At 41.7% G+C, this 21,073-nt stretch overlaps 1 protein-coding gene across 2 annotated transcripts in view; it reads right to left on the bottom strand.

Annotated features, from left to right (window-relative positions):
- The window catches only part of CORO2A (coronin 2A), a 154,129-nt gene that overhangs the window by 29,617 nt on the left and 103,439 nt on the right, over positions 1 to 21,073 (bottom strand). For both annotated transcript variants that reach the window (XM_083179611.1, XM_083179616.1), the window contains exons 6-9: positions 19,890 to 20,006; positions 12,802 to 12,906; positions 12,600 to 12,696; positions 1,305 to 1,417 (exon numbers count right to left, since the gene is read on the bottom strand). In XM_083179611.1, coding sequence (XP_083035737.1) covers positions 1,305 to 1,417; positions 12,600 to 12,696; positions 12,802 to 12,906; positions 19,890 to 20,006 — 432 coding nt within the window. The remainder of the gene's footprint in view (positions 1 to 1,304; positions 1,418 to 12,599; positions 12,697 to 12,801; positions 12,907 to 19,889; positions 20,007 to 21,073) is intronic.

The following is a 21,073-nucleotide window of genomic DNA, read 5'->3' as shown; positions in this document are numbered from 1 at the left end:
CTGTGACCTCTGCCTCTGCTTGGATACAGATGTTTCCTCATACATCTTGACTCAATAGGCCATACAGCTCCTGGCCAATTCCGCTAACGTTGGGTGCCTTCTTTGCTGAAAATTCATCTTATTTGCATTGTTATGTGACCAGCACACACAAGGAGCTTCCGATGATTAAAATGATATGCTGCATGCCTATATTCTTATATTCTGTGTGCGACTGTGGCTGTACCTGCATACGGAATGCTATGTTACAGTGATTTCCATGAATACACTATTTCATATGCAGATACAGCCTCACTCACACACAGAATATAGGCATGCTGCATATCATTTTAATCAGCAGAAGCTGTTGATGCCCCTAGGCATTCCAAATGCCCTAGGCAATTGCCTAGTTTGCCTATGCCTGAGGCCGGCTCTGGGTTAGACACAGATTGCATCAATGCCTTTGGCTTTCTTCAGTTTTTTTTATTACCATATTAAAAATTGCCATACATGGCATTGCCTTGACTTACTGTATAAGCACTTAATTTCGCGAGTAGTAATTTTCGCGATAATGAAGGAATCGGCGTTTTTGCGAGTGGAAAATTTCGCGAATAACTACCGGTCGCATCCCCCATAGGTTTCTATGGGGGATGCGAAGCTGCCCGATGTATCAGCATCGGGCAGCCCGGCATCGCACCCCTGGGCTATCGGCATTCTGATATGGCGATAGCCCATTGTAGCCTATGGCTACACATCGCACTGCCGAGCGGGGCAGTGCAGTCAGAGGGGTCGGCGGGGGTCAGCGCATAACCGCGCATGCGCTGACTCCCCGGCATCCTGGTTAGGGCTTCGCAGGGACGGGCTCCTATCGGAGCCCTGTCCCTGCACCCCCAGAATGATAAATCCCTGCGGTATCAGATGATACCGCAATGCGATGCCCGGCATTGTCATCACGCCGGGATCGCTATAGAATGATAAATGCGCCCTTTAGGGAGGGAAATATTTCGCGCTGCTTTAATTTTCGCGATTACGGAAGGCTCGCGAAAATCGCGAAAATTAAAGCCGCGCGAAAATAAGTGCTTTTACAGTATACTGCATTATACTGATCAAAATGGCAGCAATGTGAATATGCAGAATATTAGACTTTTGCCATTTCCTTTTTTTTTTTTTTTTTTTTTTTTTGTATATTCGTCCAACCACAGATATTTTCAGAGAGCAGTGGAAATGTTCTTCATAACCCAAGTAGTGTGTTTGTGCTTTGTGTGTACATGGAAGGGATGATCTGTTCTTATTGTTCAGTCTAAGCCAATAAGGAAATCTGCTCTTACCCTTCTAGGCACAATCATTGAAATAGGCTCAACAATTCCTTTAACAGTGATCAGTTTGTAGAATCTAAACACTTCACACGAGGATACATCAAGTCCCCTCTTTGGCAAAACACCTGTAAAACATTCAGACCATGTTACATTGTAATTACTATAATGGAAAATATATTATTCTCATTAAAATTATGGGAATTTATGAGACCATTCTGTCTTTATGATAAGCCCCAGAATTAGATACATTAAAATCTGTACACATAGGGCCTTATTCAGATCTGATTGCAGTACAAATTTGTTTAGAAAATGGGAAAAAAACATTTGCGCTGCAGGTGGGGCAGATGTAACATGTGCAGAGAGAGTTCAATTTGGGTGGGGTGAGTTGAAACTGAAATCTAAATTGCAGTGTAAAAATAATGCAGCCAGTATTTACCCTGCACAGAAACAAAACAACTCACACAAATCTAACTCTCTCTATACATGTTACATCTGCCCCACCTGCAGTGCACATGGTTTTGTACATTTTCCATACAAATCAGATCTGAATAAAGGCCATAGGGAGGAATTCAATTAGTACTGAAGATTTTAAATTTTCGGGCAAAAACACATAAAATCTGGGAAAATCTTACCAGAAACCACGGCTCAATGGGCTGGTTATGGGGGATTTTCTTTATGCCTGCCCCAGGCAAGCACACAAAATCCCTGATGACTGCCAGCATTGCTGCCAGGTGATTAATTTAATTCTCTCCCCCACCTCCTTCCCATATACTGTAGTCCATGAAACTAAGTGGACAAACTTAAGACAACCCACAGTAAGTTGACTGTACTAGTATTTTAATATTATACTACCTTAGCTTGAGTTGCCTTGAATTTTGTGTATCTCAATAGGTCTTTGTATGTTCCAAAAACATTCATGTAGAAATAAAATCTTTAACAATTACTAACAATTAATTGTTTGAAGCAAGTCTGTTAAGTAACTGCTACCTATATGTGCTTCTTATGGTACATAGATTCACAATGAAAAAAAAGTTTATTCCCCTTTATGATGTTATTTCCATTAAGCTGACAGTAAAATACAAAAAAAATAAAAATAAAACGTATATCCGTAAAATCCATGTGTCTATCTCATGGGGGACACAGGAAGATAAATAAAGTGAGCATATGCACTTTCTTTTTTAAAATGTATTTTTATTGATGCTGTATTACAGCAAAACAATAACAAATGATCATGTAGAAACATAATAAGATAGACAAAGGCAAGTAAAGTTCACAGATCGAGTGCCATAGCAGAAAATATGCATGTACAATAAATAAATAAAACTCTAAACAAGAAAAAAAAGGTCAACCGTAACGTATTTAGTGCAAATAAATCTATTTTACTGTAAAATTAAAGCATGCTGGTGTTAAACGTTAAGGGTGAAATTTACTAAGATGTCAAATACACTTCACAGGTCATGTTGCTATGGGCAACCAATCAGAAGCTACTTCTTATTTATTTACCACCCTCTAGAACAATGGTGTCAAACTCATGGCCCTCCAGCTGTTGTGGAACTACAAGTCCCATCATGCCCTGCCACAAATTTAGCAATCCATTACATAAAATCTGTGTCAGGGCATGCTGGGATGGGTAGTTCCAGAACAGCTGGAGGGCCATGAGTTTGACACCACTGCTCTAGAAGATAGTAGACAGGATGTGACTGGTTGCCCATAGCAACATGACCTGTGAAGTGTATTTCACATCTTAGTAAATTTCCCCCTAAATCTCATACTCAAAATGAAGAAGGACGATATCCTGCTGTCTCACAAGTTAAATACCAGAAGGGACTGTATAGTGTAGGCATGGCTAAACTATGGTCCTCCAGCTGTTGTAAAACTACTATTCCCATCATGCCTTGCCACAGTATTGCTATTATGTAAAGCTAAAACTATGACAACACATGCTGGGATGTGTAGTTTAACATCAACTGAAGTTCCACGATTTGGCAATGCCTGGTATAGTGTACACTTTTATGCATTTGATCCTTAATTTCAGGTGACAGTGTGTCTATGTAGTTTTCCCCATGTTTCAAAAAACATTTTTATATTAGATTCTTGCCTACGAATCACCTCTACTCAATTATAAAGAGAGCCTTACATTATGATAAAGTGGGTACAGAAGGGCGATTCCATGTTGAAGTATAGCCTTACCAATAGCTGCACCAATAGAAGAGCATAGGCACTTTCAAATTTACCCTCATTGCCTACCAAAAATATCTAAACTTTTCTAATAAAACCCGAACACCAAAACATTCACTGCCTTCTATTGAATTTGTGGGAGTATTAAGGATGTCCCAAAGCGGTCCCTAAAGCTGGATACACACCTAAAGATTTATCTTTAAAATCTGAGGATGGTATTTCGTGATTCAAGTGTTTCTGATATTTTAAATACTGACCAACTCTGTACAATGTAAAAGACCAACAGAACATTTTTAGATCATATACTGTAGACAGATACTCGATCTTGTCTTTTATTTTATTTTTTGGTACTTGTGTATTATCACGGCGCCCACGAAATTGGCCGCAAATCGCATGGAAAAATCGGATGCAATTTTGCGGCCAATTTTTGGCAGATTTTCGGCCGATTTCCGACCGATTTGCATGCTGTTCCATCATTGCACACCCCCGATTTCTATCATAGTGCATCGCATACAATATAGTGGCATGTGATGCATGCCATGCGATGCATGTGAAGCGATTCGATTTGTAATTGTACAATCACCCTGATGGGTGCTTACAATGTTAAATGCACCACCATTGTTAACGCCACCCCCACTATCAACGCAAACCCGAAGCGTGGCGAGCGTAGAGAGCCCGCGTGGGGCGGCGGTACGCGTCCTCCGACCTTTTCATACCCCCACTATCTACGTTGGCGTGGAGTTGATTTTAGATAGTGTGGCGAGCGCAGCGAGCCACCGAGCCCGAAGCGTGGCGAGCGGACGCGGAATACATGTAAAGTAATCCGCGTCCGCTCGCCACGCTTCGGGCTCGATGGCTCGCTACGCTCGCCACACTATCTAAGTTCAACTCCCCGCCGACGTGGATAGTGGGGGTATGAAAAGGTCGGAGGACGCGTACCGCCACGCTTCAGGGTTGGCGTTGATAGTGGGGGTGGTGTTAACAATGGGGGTGCATTTAACATTGCGAATCACATCGCATCGCATGCCACTTGCTGGCATGCGTTCTTATGCGATATTTAATTGTACAATCAGGGGCATTTTCCCGAAAATCACATCGCATACCATCGCATAGTACCTGGGGGTGTGCAAGGATGGAATAACATGCAAATCATCAGGAAATGGACGAAAATCGGCAAAAAATCAGCCGAAAATCGCATCGCAGATCAAATCGGCCAAAAATCGGCAGAAAATCGGCCGCAAATCGGCCGATAAATCGGATGCGATTTAGATGAAATCGGGCGCCGTGATAATACACAAGTACCTATTTTTTTATTTTAAGGATGGACTACGGATTTACATGAGACTTGCGATACCACCGTGAAATGAAAGCTCATATATGCTTCCACTCCTAGTGTTCCAAATATAGGCAAATGTTGATTCCAATTAACTGAATGTTGATAGTATTAAGCTGGAGTACACTTCGCAAAGGACAAAACCACTGGGTTATCCCTCCTTTATGGTTTGAGGAAGAAATACATGACACAATGAGCGGGGGAAGTGCCCAAGAGGGATATAACTGGAAACTTATGGTATCTAATGTCTCACCTGAAGACATTTGTTACATTTATTGGATGGTATTGACAAGATTAATTATGAGAAGGACATAAGCAAGTTAGAACATGCATCATATAAGGATGGTATATCACAATAGGACCAGTGGAACTCTATACAGAGAGAAGAGCAAATGGTAAAAGGAATGGTCCAAAAAACCTAGAAGATCCCAAGCTGAGAGTAGTGATCATAGCTGTATCGTTGTTGAGTGTATGTTCAGGAAGGGGCAGGAATCCACCTCTGGGCCTTTAGTAGTGTTTCCCTGCATGAATTTAATGGTGGTTTCTGACCTCTGCTTCTACCCATGGTACAAAAAAGGAGGCCCTAATCTCAGGGCCAACATTGAGAAAGAATAAACTAAACAGGAAAACAGTGGAAACTGGATCCTGATTTAAATGATAAAGATAGCAATGCAACTTCTATATGATCTGCCTAAACATTTTTAAGCCAGAGTCAGGACACTATTACAAATTTTGGGGTTTAACCTTGCTATATTACTGTTATCTACAATCACCAAATAACCCTCCGATTATTATATTGTAATAGGTTTCTGGGAAAAGGGAAGTATTGTGTGGATTGATCCAGCCACCTTTCCTCTGCATTACTGACCCAAGCCAAAACCAAGCTCTACTGTATCTATAAATGGCCCCTGCAATCATATATATTGTCTAAAGAGTGGCCTCAATTTTTCTATGTATGCTATTCATAAGTAGCAGCATTTGGTACGGGAATTGTGGTTGTCGTTGATATGTGAGCAATGGGAGCATCCATCTTAAGTAGAAATTTCCATTTTACCATAGTTTCATTATAGAGAAATTAAATGGACTAAGGCTGGGGTAGCCAACTCCAGTCCTCGAGAGCTACCAACAGTGAATGTTGAAGTAATTGTACACACTTGTACAATTTAGACTATGTATACAATTTAGACTATCTGCATACAATTTAGACTATATAGTGCAGATCTGCACTATATAGTCTATGCAGCCAAGACTTACATCGGGATCATAGGGTTAAAACCCATACAATCTGCATAACATCCAGATGAGATTTTGACTATATAGTCAAAATCTCATGCACATTGTACAAGTGTCTGCACCATAAGTGAGTAACGAGTGCACCTGTGCAGCAGCTAGGTTGTCTGGAAAATGTGAACTGTTGGTAGCTCTCGAGGACTGGAGTTGGCTACCACTGGACTAAGGTATTCAAGAGACAGAGAACCTATGTTCGCATCTGGTTGATGCTTCAATCAAAATATTCTCTAGCTATAGGAAGTAAACCAACTGCTATCTCTTCTGCTTACAACAAATTATGAAAATCCAATTACACTACACTGAAAATGTAGCATCTCTGCACAGTTTACACAAAATTATCTTTACTCCTTCTGGTGGATTACTCTCCAGGGCACAAGAAAACATCAGGGTCAAAACATTTGACTGCCTCAAAATTGTCATGGGTGTAAAAATCTGTGTCTTATTTTTGGTAAATTCTGAGGTACTGCCGGGAGCAAACATATACGTGGTTTATGTAATGGTAGCAGACTAATAGACTCTGTCACGCTTGAGGTTTGAACTTGGTCTAGGTCTGGAACGTAGTGGAAGCTGGGGTGTTTGATGAACTTTACCAAGATAAATCGGAGGACCTCAGGGATTAAGGTGCAGTGCAGGGTCCAAAGGCGTGGCTGAGAAGATGGAGTGCACAAGAGTCTTTGAATCAGTGAGAACTGAATCATAGGAATGGAACCGGTGGAGTTCTTGGAATCAGCTGGAACTGAAGGATAACTGAGGACAAAATGAAACCGAAAGGTACAGTTGGAATTGTCCAGAACCGAAGGATAATAGATATTGGAGTCAATGGAACCGATGGAAGATGGTTATCAGGATTGTCCGATGTTGACCATCGATGATGGAGTGGTAGCGAAGAAACAATACACTGCCATAAGTAGTAGTTGATTACTTAAGATACCACAGGCACAATGGGGAGTACACCGATGACAGTTTGCAATGTTGGTTCACTGATGGTGACTGATATCATTGATGACTTTCTGAATGGTAACTGGTAGAATGGGATGATACTGTAGAGATGAGCAAGTATGCAGATGAAGTAAGCAGTGAGTGCTGGTAGATAATAGTGTTCAATGGATATCGATGGTAATCGGACGGAAAAGTATAACCAGGGAGGATAGTAGCAGGTACACTGGGAATCGTCTGGACCCGAAGGATACAAGTGTTAACCACTGGAGGGAGCCAGGCTATGCAGCATGATGGAGACTTGCACAATTCTATACATAGCAGGATATTCTCAGGAGCAGATCAGGAGATGCATCTACGCTGGAGACATCATTGCAGTGGCAGATTGGGATTGTTTTCCCAGCATACTAGTTGCTTCTGCCAGCTGAGAATGGAGGAAAACCCGGCATGCTAGAGGCAGGGCTGCGGCCTGCAAACATGGCAGAGAGGAAGGACATTGCGGAGTACTGTGTGGACACAGTACTTGCAGTGGAGGAGATAGCGCCAAGGTGTCAGAATGAGGGCTGCTGTACACTGTGCAGGATACTGCAGATCAAGCTTTGAGGCAGTGGAGGAGATAGCGCCAAGTTGTCAGAATGAAGGCTGCTGTACACTGTGCAGGATACTGCAGATCAAGCTTTAAGAGACACTTGAATGGTAAGAGAGTGTTTCTTATACTCTGGATCATGATAGCCTCTCCCTTAAAGATTACACTTAAATAAGACACGGCAACTGATTTGAGAGGTCCTGAGACTAATTTGCTGTACTCAAATGAACTGTATTGTACACCCAGACAAAGAAGATCCTCATGGCTCCCCTAGAGGAGACAGGGAATGGCCTTGTTCCAAATAACTGGCCATGCGGCAAGATACTAAGCTCTGAAACACATACATCAAGGAGGTGGTGACAGCACTTTAGCACAAAGTAAAGGCGTAGATCTAATATGATTGTTAATAATTGCAAACCCCTGTACCCATTAATCCTGAGCTTACCATACAAAAGGGGTTACCATAGTTTTTGACCTGGAGCAGGATGCTACTTAGCTTATTGCAGAGCCTCCATGGCACTGGAAGCATGGGACTCCCAACAACAATTCATGACCAGATCACCCCCCCCCCCGCCAAAGACATACACACCAAGGAAGTGATGTTGGCAGGAGAAGGGATTCCAATCCCCCCCCTCCCCCCAACAAAAGAAACTGTAGAAATAAATACAAATAAAGTGACCATGACATGCATCCTTGACCTCAGCGATAAGTTCCAACAAGCACCTGCCTGGCAACCAATAGCATTGTAAAGGGAGAGGATCTTAAACTGGGAGGTACATTTAAAAGTACCCCAGCTCCTTTGACCACACTCTTTTACTCAAGTATTCCCTGTGGATGAAACAGAAAAGAGGATGTCACCTCCTAGCAAGAAGAACATAGTAGAAGAGTAGGGAACCCAATGTGACATGGAAATATAAGAGTATACATTAGGTTTTGCTACAACAATTTAATGCCCAGAGGGTTTTTTTAAAAAGCGGTGAAGCAAGAGCATGGAATACTGGCCTCAAACTGGAGGAGAGAAGGTTTAGTACCTTAGAAGGAAGGGCTTTTTTAGGGTCAGGACAGTAACATTTTGGAATGCTCTTCAAGATGAGGCGGTGTAGGCAGATACAATAACTACATTTAAATTAAAGTTAGACAATCATTTATTGGATAAAAACATCCAGGGATATAACCAGTAATCAAAGAAATGGGGCTTTAAATAAAAAATACAGGTTTTTTTTTTCTGTTTGTTTTAGATCTGTTGGACATGTAGGAATCTTTGTGTGGTTTCTCTTGTAAAATGTCAGCACATTTTCTGACAGCACATTGAAAACTAATTTGAGAACATTACAACATGTACTACAGTAAATATAAGCTTATATATTAGGTGATTATGTTTTTTTTTTATTCTATAGTGGTTGTTAAATCAAGTATTTTATAGTAGACCAAATAAATCAATCAAACAAACCAACCAATCACTTTGTAGCAGACAACAAGAAAATATATAGTCATAGTCAGTCAAGATTTGTAATTCAATCTGTCAATGGCCATTTGTGATCTATATGGCTGGATTTATTGTACTGCAGACCTGGTGCTCCTTACAAGTGAGCATATTATTAAAAGTTACACACACTGTAAAGCTTTTCATGAAAGATTAGAGATAGAGAAAGAGAGAGATATTAATTAAATTACTGTGCCCGATGAACAAAATCATGGAAGTGCAATGTTCTATGTGGAATTATGCATTATCCAATCTGATTTTCTGAGTGTGAGTTATTAAAATGACATTTACTTTTTATCCTCTGTCTTTATTCCTGGACACTTTTACAATATATTACATCTAAAATCCCGGAGTCCTCCTATTTCTGCTGTTAAATATATATTCTTTAATATAAACATATATGCCCTGATGAAATCCGGGTGGACGAAACATGTTGGGAAACTTCTGTTATCTGTTCCTCACCTCTATGCCTAAAATAAGCAATATATTTTTTTTTAATATTTTTTTTGTATTTTTTTAAACTATTATCTACTGCACACCTATCTATCTTTTATGGTCATAACATTGTTTATACATTTGTTTATTTCACATCCTTTATTATATATATTTGTATTATGTATTCTTTTCTCCTATTTATAATAAATTATATGTTAAATTACTTATTTACAAACATTGGCCCATGTTGATTTAATATGGGCACAGCAGTCACTATTTAAGTCCAAACCGCATCTCTGCCCATATATGAAGGTATTTGTGGTTGTGAGCCTCATAGGTCACCCAAAATAATACATATGGTTGGTTTTCTCATTTTTGGAAAAGCACTTCTCAATTTTATATGCTTGTTGAATGAATGAATTAATTAATTAATCAAGTTCCCTTCTAGAGTGAAATATGATGCTCATATATTAACATCTATTGAGAATCACAAGACAATTTCAGTCCTCTCACACTATAGAGATACAAGTAATGAAAGGAATACCTGGGCCTGTACCGGCAGGGGGTGGGCAGGTAAATATGGACAGTCACACCACCAATAAATACATCTGTCTATATCCTCCAGAGAAAGTAACAAACCTTTAATGGGGATTTGATTCGGTTTCATGCAGGGATTGGCTAGCAAGACTCCGAGGTAACAGAAATGTTCTGTACATTTTGAAGATCATTGTATACATGCAAAGGGGAGTGACCAATTAGGTAATCCCAGTAAAGGCCCTAAAGATCTGTTAATACAGTGTGTTATGGGGGAGGAACTAAATGTTTTATGCCACTTGATTTTTAATAGCAAAGAACAGTGTAACGCTGAATAATCTGTTTTCTGATTTATGCTTTATGAATGAAAATATATAAACCTGTAATTTTGGATTTGATCATCTTTGAGATAAACAAAAAATAAAAAATTAAGGTTTAATTTAATATAACATGTTTGGACTTGATGGAATAGCATGAAGTCAACAAGTATGATGCATATTTGTCCCATAACTCACGCTATGCATATCTCACATCATTGATTAATTAATTTATTAATATTGGTCAGCGGGACTTCTGTGGGCAGCGGTAGCCATGCATGCACCCAAGAATTGGTGTGGCTTCACAAAAAATGGCCTTGTAGCCACGCCCTAATTTTCATAATTGTGGAGGCATGGCCAGCTGCTGGCCATGCACCGACCACCACTGCCTCTGTGAATATCTGCTGTGCACATCATCTACTCCCCACTGCTCTGCTAAGCACAACAGTAGGTAAAAGCGGGAATCCCAACTGTCCTCCTGTGGTACACTGCTGCCTGCGGCTGGGACAGTCACATAAAACGTTCTAGTAGTGGTGCATGCCACAAAAGTACCAATGTTCACAACTCACTTCAACTGCACCACAACATGTTTCTGCGGGTTTGATACGAAATTCCGGCGGTTGGAATCCCAGCGGTCAAATTCCCAACCTCCGAAATCCCGAGAAGGAGGGGACGTGGATCGCCCCCCTTGCGGGCTCGCTGCACTCGGCACACTAATTTATTCTCCCTATATGAGTGTCGTGGACACCCACAGAGGGAGAAAGTGTCGGGATTTCGGCATCGTGATATTGAACGCCGAGATTTCTACCGCAGGGATTATAACTGCATCCCATTTCTGCTACACACAAGTCATAATCTATTAAGAGCTAATAATGAGCTTGAAAGTATTCTGAAGCTCATTTATGCATCATGCTGTGACATTTGGACTGAACTCAGTGCTAAATGTTTCAGATTTATCTTTGTACCCTGGCACTGTAACCCCTGTATGTTTCCAAAAAACATACACCAGCTTCTCTCAAGATTAGAAAAAGATGCAAAATGTAAATTGTATTGGGGGCTGAATTCTTTTTAAGGCAACTCTCACATTCATAACACTGTCCAGACCAGTCCAAAGGGAACCCTGTAATACCTTACTGAAATAGTTACCTGGTCAAAAACCCCTTGACACCGAAGGAATCATAAATTAAGTAATTTAGCCATGGTATACAACACTAATTCTCCTGTCATAGATGATTGATTTTTTTTTTAATTGTCAGTCCCCATTGTCTCCATGCACTGTCCCCCCCTTAACTCTGCCCATCTCCTTAAAGCGGAGACGGGCAGGGATTCCAACTGGGATGCGTGCACGTGTGAGGCGCACGCGTATCCCAGTCAGATGGAGCGCCTCTCTGCCGGCTGCCATCAACAGCAGGGACATTCTGGTGATCCCCGGAGCTGAACGAGAGGCGCTCCATCTGTAGGAAGTCCCTGCTTGCAAGCTTACAATCTATAAGGAAATAGGCATTGATACACAAGGAGTAGCTGCTCTCGGATAATGGTTCTGCAAAATGGGCTGTATGATATGGTCAACAGCATAGGGGGTCAGGAGGATGGGAAAACAAATAAAGACAAATAAATTAGGTCATGTGTGGACTGTATAGTGAAGATGTTATTGGGTAGGATATGTTATGATTGTTATGCAGGTGGTTCTAGAATATGATAGCTTGTCTGAAGAGGTGAGCTTTCAAGGAATGCTTTAAGTTAAGTTTGAAGATCATCAGCAGATATGAACTTATGTACCATGAACACTGACTTTTTAAATATATGCTAGTATATTCAATTTAATAGCAATGTTATATCTTTGGGAAAAAAAAGCTCTGTATCAGTTCTTGAGCTGATGATATTATATAGAGAAACTGATAATATAGAGATGGAATAAAATGTACACTTCTCTATCTCTCACTATTTGTTAACATAACCACACAGTTAATTGCTGGTCATTTACATGTCACTGTACGGGGTCATTGGCATACTGTAGTAAGCATGGTCACAGGGGCATGACCTTTTGTATGTCAGGTGGTTGGGCAGCCTGTGTCTCTGTGTGGCTGAACTAGTCCATCAGCCCTTCTGGCATTTACTAGAAGTGCCATATGGGCATTGCTGTTCTGCCCTCACATATCCATACGTTTAAATTAACCTAGGCTTTAAAATAATGAAATGAAGACCATAAACTCACCAATTCCTTTCTGAGGTAAGAGGGATCGATATTCATTCAAGTATTGCAAGTAAGGCTTCTGAGAATTGACTTCATAGTATCGAATATTGCCCTCTCCCTATGAAACAATTATCCCATTCAGGTTATCATGCTCGTTCCTTTAACTTGTCACCATTTAAATTATGTGTAAACTAAGGGTGTTCTATAAGCCCACAGCACTTACCTTTCCCACTAAATACAGCACATTCGTATCACTGTCAAAAAAGGGGAATAGCAGACCTGAGGAGCCATCCAAATCCTCCTCTTGTAAAGGCACAGATAGGTCATCCTGCAATTTCATCCAAACACAGAAACTGTTATGTTAAGTATGCATCAATACACAATGCATATATTTATCTCATTAAAACATGCTTAGATTTTTCATTATACAATACGCTGACATACACACATACTTTATGCCTACTGAAACATTTTTGAAAATGAGACATTTTATTGTCAAATTTCCTCGGAACATTTTTTGAGCTGTAAGTGACATGTTTACACACAGGTCTGTGCAGTAATGCTAGCTTAGATTCCTGTTCCATAGCAACAACAAAGTGCAAAGACCACTTAAACCTGGCAAAATATTTCTGTATTTCACCCCTGAGTTTATCTTGTTATATTCATCATGCTGGTGTATAGTGTCAGTTTCCTGGGAAACAAGTTAAAGCTGGTCTCATATGAGGATGCCAGAACAGACTTTTCAGCATAAGCTTATGCAGTGTGCCATATGCAGGTAGCACCACTAGAGGGCTCATCTGTGCCATGTGGAGATAACAATATAGACAGATACACTGGGTGCGTATGCTAAAATACGCTAGTTTTGCATGCATGTACACAAATAGTCCACCCACTTCAGTGAGCCATGATGAAGCATACTGGCTTTTATAAATATATGCCATATTCACACTGCAGACACAGCTAACTACCACTCATCAGTACCAGAGATGCCAGGGTGTGACTTTACCCACATAGGAATATATTTTAAACATGTACAAAGTCGCAGATGAATGGGACGCTGGTGTGAGAAAAAGTTGCGGCACTGCTTAGTTCGACTTCATATACAGATTCAGACTCATTTGCACACAGTACTATTAATACCCCTTTCACACCAGCTTAAATTCCCGGGTTGGGTCCGGGAACAACCCGGGACTAGCTCTGGTGTGAAAGGTTCCAGGGACAAATTCCCGGGTTAATTTGCCGGCAATTCAACCCTGCTAGGTAGCAGGGTTGCTCCCGGATCCTTCCAGGGTTACTGGCTGGTGTGAAAGGTGCAGGGACATGTCCCTGCTTCCCGTGTTGCCTCTGCTAGTGCTGATTTGCTAGCAGGGCAACTTCCTGTTGTGGTGGACACTCACAGACATGCCCAGAGACAGCATACAGCGTGCAGGGAGACAGTGTGCATGTTCTGTGGCACCACAGACCCCAGAAGTTCATTTTAACCCCTGAAAGCCTGCAATGTGTGCCATGTCTTGGACAAATGAGGAGGTTCGAGAGCTATTAATCATTAGAGGGGAAGCTGCTTTCATATGCCTTTTAATTTGTTTTTTTACAAGTAAACAAAGGCTGAAACACTACAAATGTTTTGTGTCTTAATAATGAATAATCAATAATCTAATGTGAGCCTAAAAAAGGCCATTTTCAATGCTATTCTCCTAGAAATGCAGGGTCATCCTGGGTTCAGTGTGAAAGGTTCCGACCCGGATTGTCCCTGCTTCAAAAGCATGTTTGAATGGGTCCCAACCCGGGAATGTCCCTGCTTGTCCCTGGAATTTAATTCCCGGGTTTGTCTCTGCATTTCTGGTGTGAAAGGGGTATAAGGAATGTCTATGGCGCTAGGGCAAGCAGTCGTGTGATATTATATATCTCTCAGCTGCCACCACAAGGGAGAGATGCCAGCCTCCAAAAAGACACAGCTAAAATACTCAAAAACTATTTATAATATAAATAATATAATTTATTATACACAATAAGTCATAAACACAATTAAAATAATAGATCAACCTCCCAGGGAGTAAAAAACACACTTGAACGGTATCACCTTTACTAATTGATGTTATAATAAATGCTTGCAGTATCCAAATTTCCTCATACACACACAGATCTACAAGTGTCCTATATTAGTCAAAGCAGTCTTTTAAAGTGGATTTGCCACATCACATTGTGACCAAGAGGTAACATTAAAAGATGCTAAAATGATGCTTGGCATAATGAGAGTTGCACAGGACCACGCACATGGAGAAGGGCTGTTTGGTGTGACTGCGGCAATAATGTATGAGGACACTTCGATATGTACAAGAAACAACATTTATACAAGAGACAACATCCATAAAATGATATATTTGAAAAGCATAACAGAGCATGAGGTACAGTATGAGTGGGATATTTGGTGGCACACTAATCAGAGGATAGACAATATGGTAGGTATAAACAGTATACATTTAATGGCTGGCACAGGCAAATAATGGCTTCTTACTTTGTATGGTGATTATGAATTTGCCAGTACATCACTAACCATATCTGCTGCCATCAGCCACCAATACAAAGATACATATCTAGTAGGGCTTCTATGTCCAATTTTATATCCTATGGAGGCCTCAATTTCTTCTCATCTTTAAATCATAAAACGCAAAAGATTGAAAAAAAAAACAAAGGAAATGGATATATATACAGCACATCATTCCTAGCACCACTGTACAATTAACAAGCATATACATTATGAAGCAAAGTCACAATCAAAAGAATATCCCCAGTTTTCAATAATAATTCAAATAAATAGATCTAAGGAGTAGCCACCAATCATAAATGTGGACATGACAGTACAGGTTCAGTATCCCTTATCCGGATATTGGTTATCCAAATGATTGAAAACCATCAGCTTTTTTTTAGCCAAAAACACTACTGGGGACATCTGTAAATTGCACTATTGGGGACATTATATGTAACTGGCACTACTAGGGACATCTGTAACTGGCACTTCTGAGGATATGAAATGTAACTGGCACTACTGGTGACATCTGTAACTGGCACTACTGGGGACATGATATGTAACTGGCACTACTGGGGACATCTGTAACTGACACTACTGGGGACATGATATGTAACTGGCACTACTGGGGACATCTGTAACTGACACTACTGGGTACATCTGTAACTGGCACTACTGGGGACAAGATATGTAACTGGCACTACTGGGGGTATGAAATATAACTGGCACTACTGGGACATCTGTAACTTGCACTACTGGGGACACGATATGTAACTGGCACTACTGGGGATATGAAATGTAACTGGCACTACTGGGTACATCTGTAACTGGCACTACTGGGGATATGATATGTAACTGGCACTACTGGGGACATGATATGTAACTGGCACTTCTGGGGACATGATATGTAACTGGCACTACTGGGTACATCTGTAACCGGCACTACTGGGGACACGATATGTAACTGGCACTACTGGGGATATGAAATGTAACTGTCACTACTGGGTACATCTGTAACTGGCACTACTGGGGACACGATATGTAACTGGCACTACTGGGGATATGATATGTAACTGTCACTACTGGGGACAAGATATGTAACTGGCACTACTGGGAACATCTGTAACTGGCACTACTGGGGGTATGAAATATAACTGGCACTACTGGGACATCTGTAACTTGCACTACTGGGGACACGATATGTAACTGGCACTACTGGGGATATGAAATGTAACTGTCACTACTGGGTACATCTGTAACTGGCACTACTGGGGACACAATATGTAACTGGCACTACTGGGGATATGATATGTAACTGGCACTACTGGGGACATGATATGTAACTGGCACTACTGGGTACATCTGTAACTGGCACTACTGGGGACACAATATGTAACTGGCACTACTGGGGATATGAAATGTAACTGGCACTACTGGGTACATCTGTAACTGGCACTACTGGGGACACGATATGTAACTGGCACTACTGGGGACACGATATGTAACTGGCACTACTGGGGACATGATATGTAACTGGCACTACTGGGAACATCTGTAACTGGCACTACTGGGGATATGAAATGTAACTGGCACTACTGTGTACATCTGTAACTGGCACTACTGGGGACACGATATGTAACCGGCACTACTGGGGATATGATATGTAACTGGCACTACTGGGGACAAGATATGTAACTGGCACTACTGGGGGTATGAAATATAACTGGCACTACTGGGGACACGATATGTAACTGGCACTACTGGGGATATGAAATGTAACTGGCACTACTGGGTACATCTGTAACTGGCACTACTGGGGATATGATATGTAACTGGCACTACTGGGGACATATGTAACTGGCACTACTGGGGACATGATATGTAACTGGCACTACTGGGTACATCTGTAACTGGCACTACTGGGGACACAATATGTAACTGGCCCTACTGGGGATATGAAATGTAACTGTCACTACTGGGTACATCTGTAACTGGCACTACTGGGGACACGATATGTAACTGGCACTACTGGGGATATGATATGTAACTGGCACTACTGGGGACAAGATATGTAACTGGCACTACTGGGAACATCTGTAACTGGCACTACTGGGGGTATGAAATATAACTGGCACTACTGGGGACACGATATGTAACTGGCACTACTGGGGACACGATATGTAACTGGCACTACTGGGGACATGATATGTAACTGGCACTACTGGGAACATCTGTAACTGGCACTACTGGGGATATGAAATGTAACTGGCACTACTGTGTACATCTGTAACTGGCACTACTGGGGACACGATATGTAACCGGCACTACTGGGGATATGATATGTAACTGGCACTACTGGGGACAAGATATGTAACTGGCACTACTGGGGGTATGAAATATAACTGGCACTACTGGGGACACGATATGTAACTGGCACTACTGGGGATATGAAATGTAACTGGCACTACTGGGTACATCTGTAACTGGCACTACTGGGGATATGATATGTAACTGGCACTACTGGGGACATATGTAACTGGCACTACTGGGGACATGATATGTAACTGGCACTACTGGGTACATCTGTAACTGGCACTACTGGGGACACAATATGTAACTGGCACTACTGGGGATATGAAATGTAACTGTCACTACTGGGTACATCTGTAACTGGCACTACTGGGGACACGATATGTAACTGGCACTACTGGGGATATGATATGTAACTGGCACTACTGGGGACAAGATATGTAACTGGCACTACTGGGAACATCTGTAACTGGCACTACTGGGGGTATGAAATATAACTGGCACTACTGGGACATCTGTAACTTGTACTACTGGGGACACGATATGTAACTGGCACTACTGGGGATATGAAATGTAACTGGCACTACTGGGTACATCTGTAACTGGCACTACTGGGGACACAATATGTAACTGGCACTACTGGGGATATGATATGTAACTGGCACTACTGGGGACATGATATGTAACTGGCACTACTGGGTACATCTGTAACTGGCACTACTGGGGACACAATATGTAACTGGCACTACTGGGGATATGAAATGTAACTGTCACTACTGGGTACATCTGTAACTGGCACTACTGGGGGACACGATATGTAACTGGCACTACTGGGGACACGATATGTAACTGGCACTACTGGGGACATGATATGTAACTGGCACTACTGGGAACATCTGTAACTGGCACTACTGGGGGTATGAAATATAACTGGCACTACTGGGACATCTGTAACTTGCACTACTGGGGACACGATATGTAACTGGCACTACTGGGGATATGAAATGTAACTGGCACTACTGGGTACATCTGTAACTGGCACTACTGGGGACACAATATGTAACTGGCACTACTGGGGATATGATATGTAACTGGTACTACTGGGGACATGATATGTAACTGGCACTACTGGGTACATCTGTAACTGGCACTACTGGGGACACAATATGTAACTGGCACTACTGGGGATATGAAATGTAACTGTCACTACTGGGTACATCTGTAACTGGCACTACTGGGGACACGATATGTAACTGGCACTACTGGGGACACGATATGTAACTGGCACTACTGGGGACATGATATGTAACTGGCACTACTGGGGATATGATATGTAACTGGCACTACTGGGGACATGATATGTAACTGGCACTACTGGGTACATCTGTAACTGGCACTACTGGGGACACAATATGTAACTGGCACTACTGGGGATATGAAATGTAACTGTCACTACTGGGTACATCTGTAACTGGCACTACTGGGGACACGATATGTAACTGGCACTATTGGGGACACGATATGTAACTGGCACTACTGGGGACATGATATGTAACTGGCACTACTGGGAACATCTGTAACTGGCACTACTGGGGATATGAAATGTAACTGGCACTACTGGGGACACGATATGTAACTGGCACTAAATATGTGCAAGTAATTGATTGCTTAGCATTCACATTCTTTGCATAAGATTGTACACAAACTTTGTTAAATGTTTTGAAACCTTAGGGGTGATTCTGGTTGACCCACAAAGCTGCAAAATTTGCAGCTTTGTGGGTCATCTAAACGCCGCCCACATGAACGCAAGCCCTCTGCCTCACACGCCGACCATTGAATGATTTTGCAAGCGCTTGCAGATCTAAGACACCCAGCGTTCCATAGGAATGCCCACGGAACGCTGGGCGTTCCCATGGCTCGACCACAGCCCACCGCCCCCACCCGCACTGCTGTCCATGAGCACCGGCTCACATAATGCAGCTGCACATGCGCATAAATGTACATGCGCAGTCACTAAACATCACACCCCTGTCCAAACGTGCAGGGGAGCGATCAAACTAGAATCAGGGCCCTTGTTTCATGCACAAATAATATATATTTGTGAATATTTGATGTGTTTATACAACATTAATGCATTTTGTGTTCACACATGGGTCCCGTCCTCAAGATACATCATCGAAATATAACAGTATTCTGAAATACGTAATAATCCGCCATCCAAAATGCTTCTGCTCCCGAGCATAAGGGATACTCAATCTGTACTACTAACTATATTATTTCAGTCAACATAACACATCGTTAGTTCATAATGTCACATTATGACTGATATACTTTAGAGAATACTAAGTATATTGGAGTATAACTAGGTGTTTGCTGTCTGAGCCATATTTTAATGTTGGCTAATGTAATGTAATATCATGTAGTCCCCGTACAGTCTCAGAACTTTTGTGTTGTGTGATAGTTTATAGACGTACTTGATCCAAAAGGACAGCTTGTCTGTTGTTCCAGTGGGATGTCCCAGTCGAGATTAGTCTTTTCGTGTTTCCCAGAAACAAAACTTTGCTGGCTTTGTGAGACTTGCCGTCCGACTCCTGTAACACGATCACAAGTCTGATAAGCATCATATTATGACAAGCTGTTATTAAAGTGAGAGTGAAGTGTATGTACAGTATATGCAATGTTTGCCTAGTCATGACATTACAACACCATAAAAACAAGCATGCAGTATATTTGTGCCAGGACATAAGGAATATTTTACTGGTATGATCTTAAAGACACCACATATATATGCACTGTAGCTTACACCAGGTGATGCTTACTCAAAGCAGACTGAGGCTACCATGTAGGGTACATTAAATAGAAAAACCTACCCAGAATGGTATGTAGCCAAAAGGATGACATTAATAAATAAAACAGTTATGATACATATCAACAAAATGTTGACAGGCAACTCGTAGACAGTCAGTTAACACAATAAAAATAGTGGCATTGGGATGACCATAAGTGTTTAGGGATGGTCAATTTAAACAAGGAACCTTGTATCCCTTATGTATAACCCTGCCATAAAAGTACTTTGGTATGTCACCCTCAAAGGCAAAAGCATAATTTCTAGGGAGTTTTTCTTAAATGTTTAATTTTGTAAAACATAGGTATTTAATGGATACTTGGAAAAGGGTGAACAAGGTGCAAAGCTACTAGGAAAGAAGTCCATTTGTGAGTGCATATGCATTTAATGTTTAAGGATTTTATCTTTATTCATGGTTTATTGGATGTCCTTTTTTTTTTTACAATAGGCAGTATTCAATGACATTAATCGGCATGTGCAGCGAATCCTGTTTAGGATTCGCTGCACTGTCGCCGTGTTCTGGAGGGCTGGAGCCTTCGCTGCCAGCCATCATTGTCACAGTATTCAATGCCGCAAGGGCTCGTTGCACCTGATGGCGATTCTTAACCCCTGCGGTGGACGCCACAGGGAGACGGGGAACAGTGGCAGGCAGGGAGATGGAAGTCTCCCTGCCTGCCCCAGAATGTATGTGGGGAAGTAGGGCTCCCTGGAACCCAGGCAGCACAAGCTGCCCCGGGAGAGCTAGCAGAGGACCAGGTAGGGAACCGCTTGCACTGCTCCTGATCGTGCATATGTAATGATCGGGAGCAGTGA

Source organism: Crinia signifera, chromosome 1 (assembly GCF_055691185.1).
Source record: "Crinia signifera chromosome 1, ASM5569118v1, whole genome shotgun sequence".
NCBI classification, from domain to species: Eukaryota; Metazoa; Chordata; class Amphibia; order Anura; family Myobatrachidae; genus Crinia; species Crinia signifera.
This window is presented reverse-complemented; position numbering and strand designations above follow the sequence as displayed.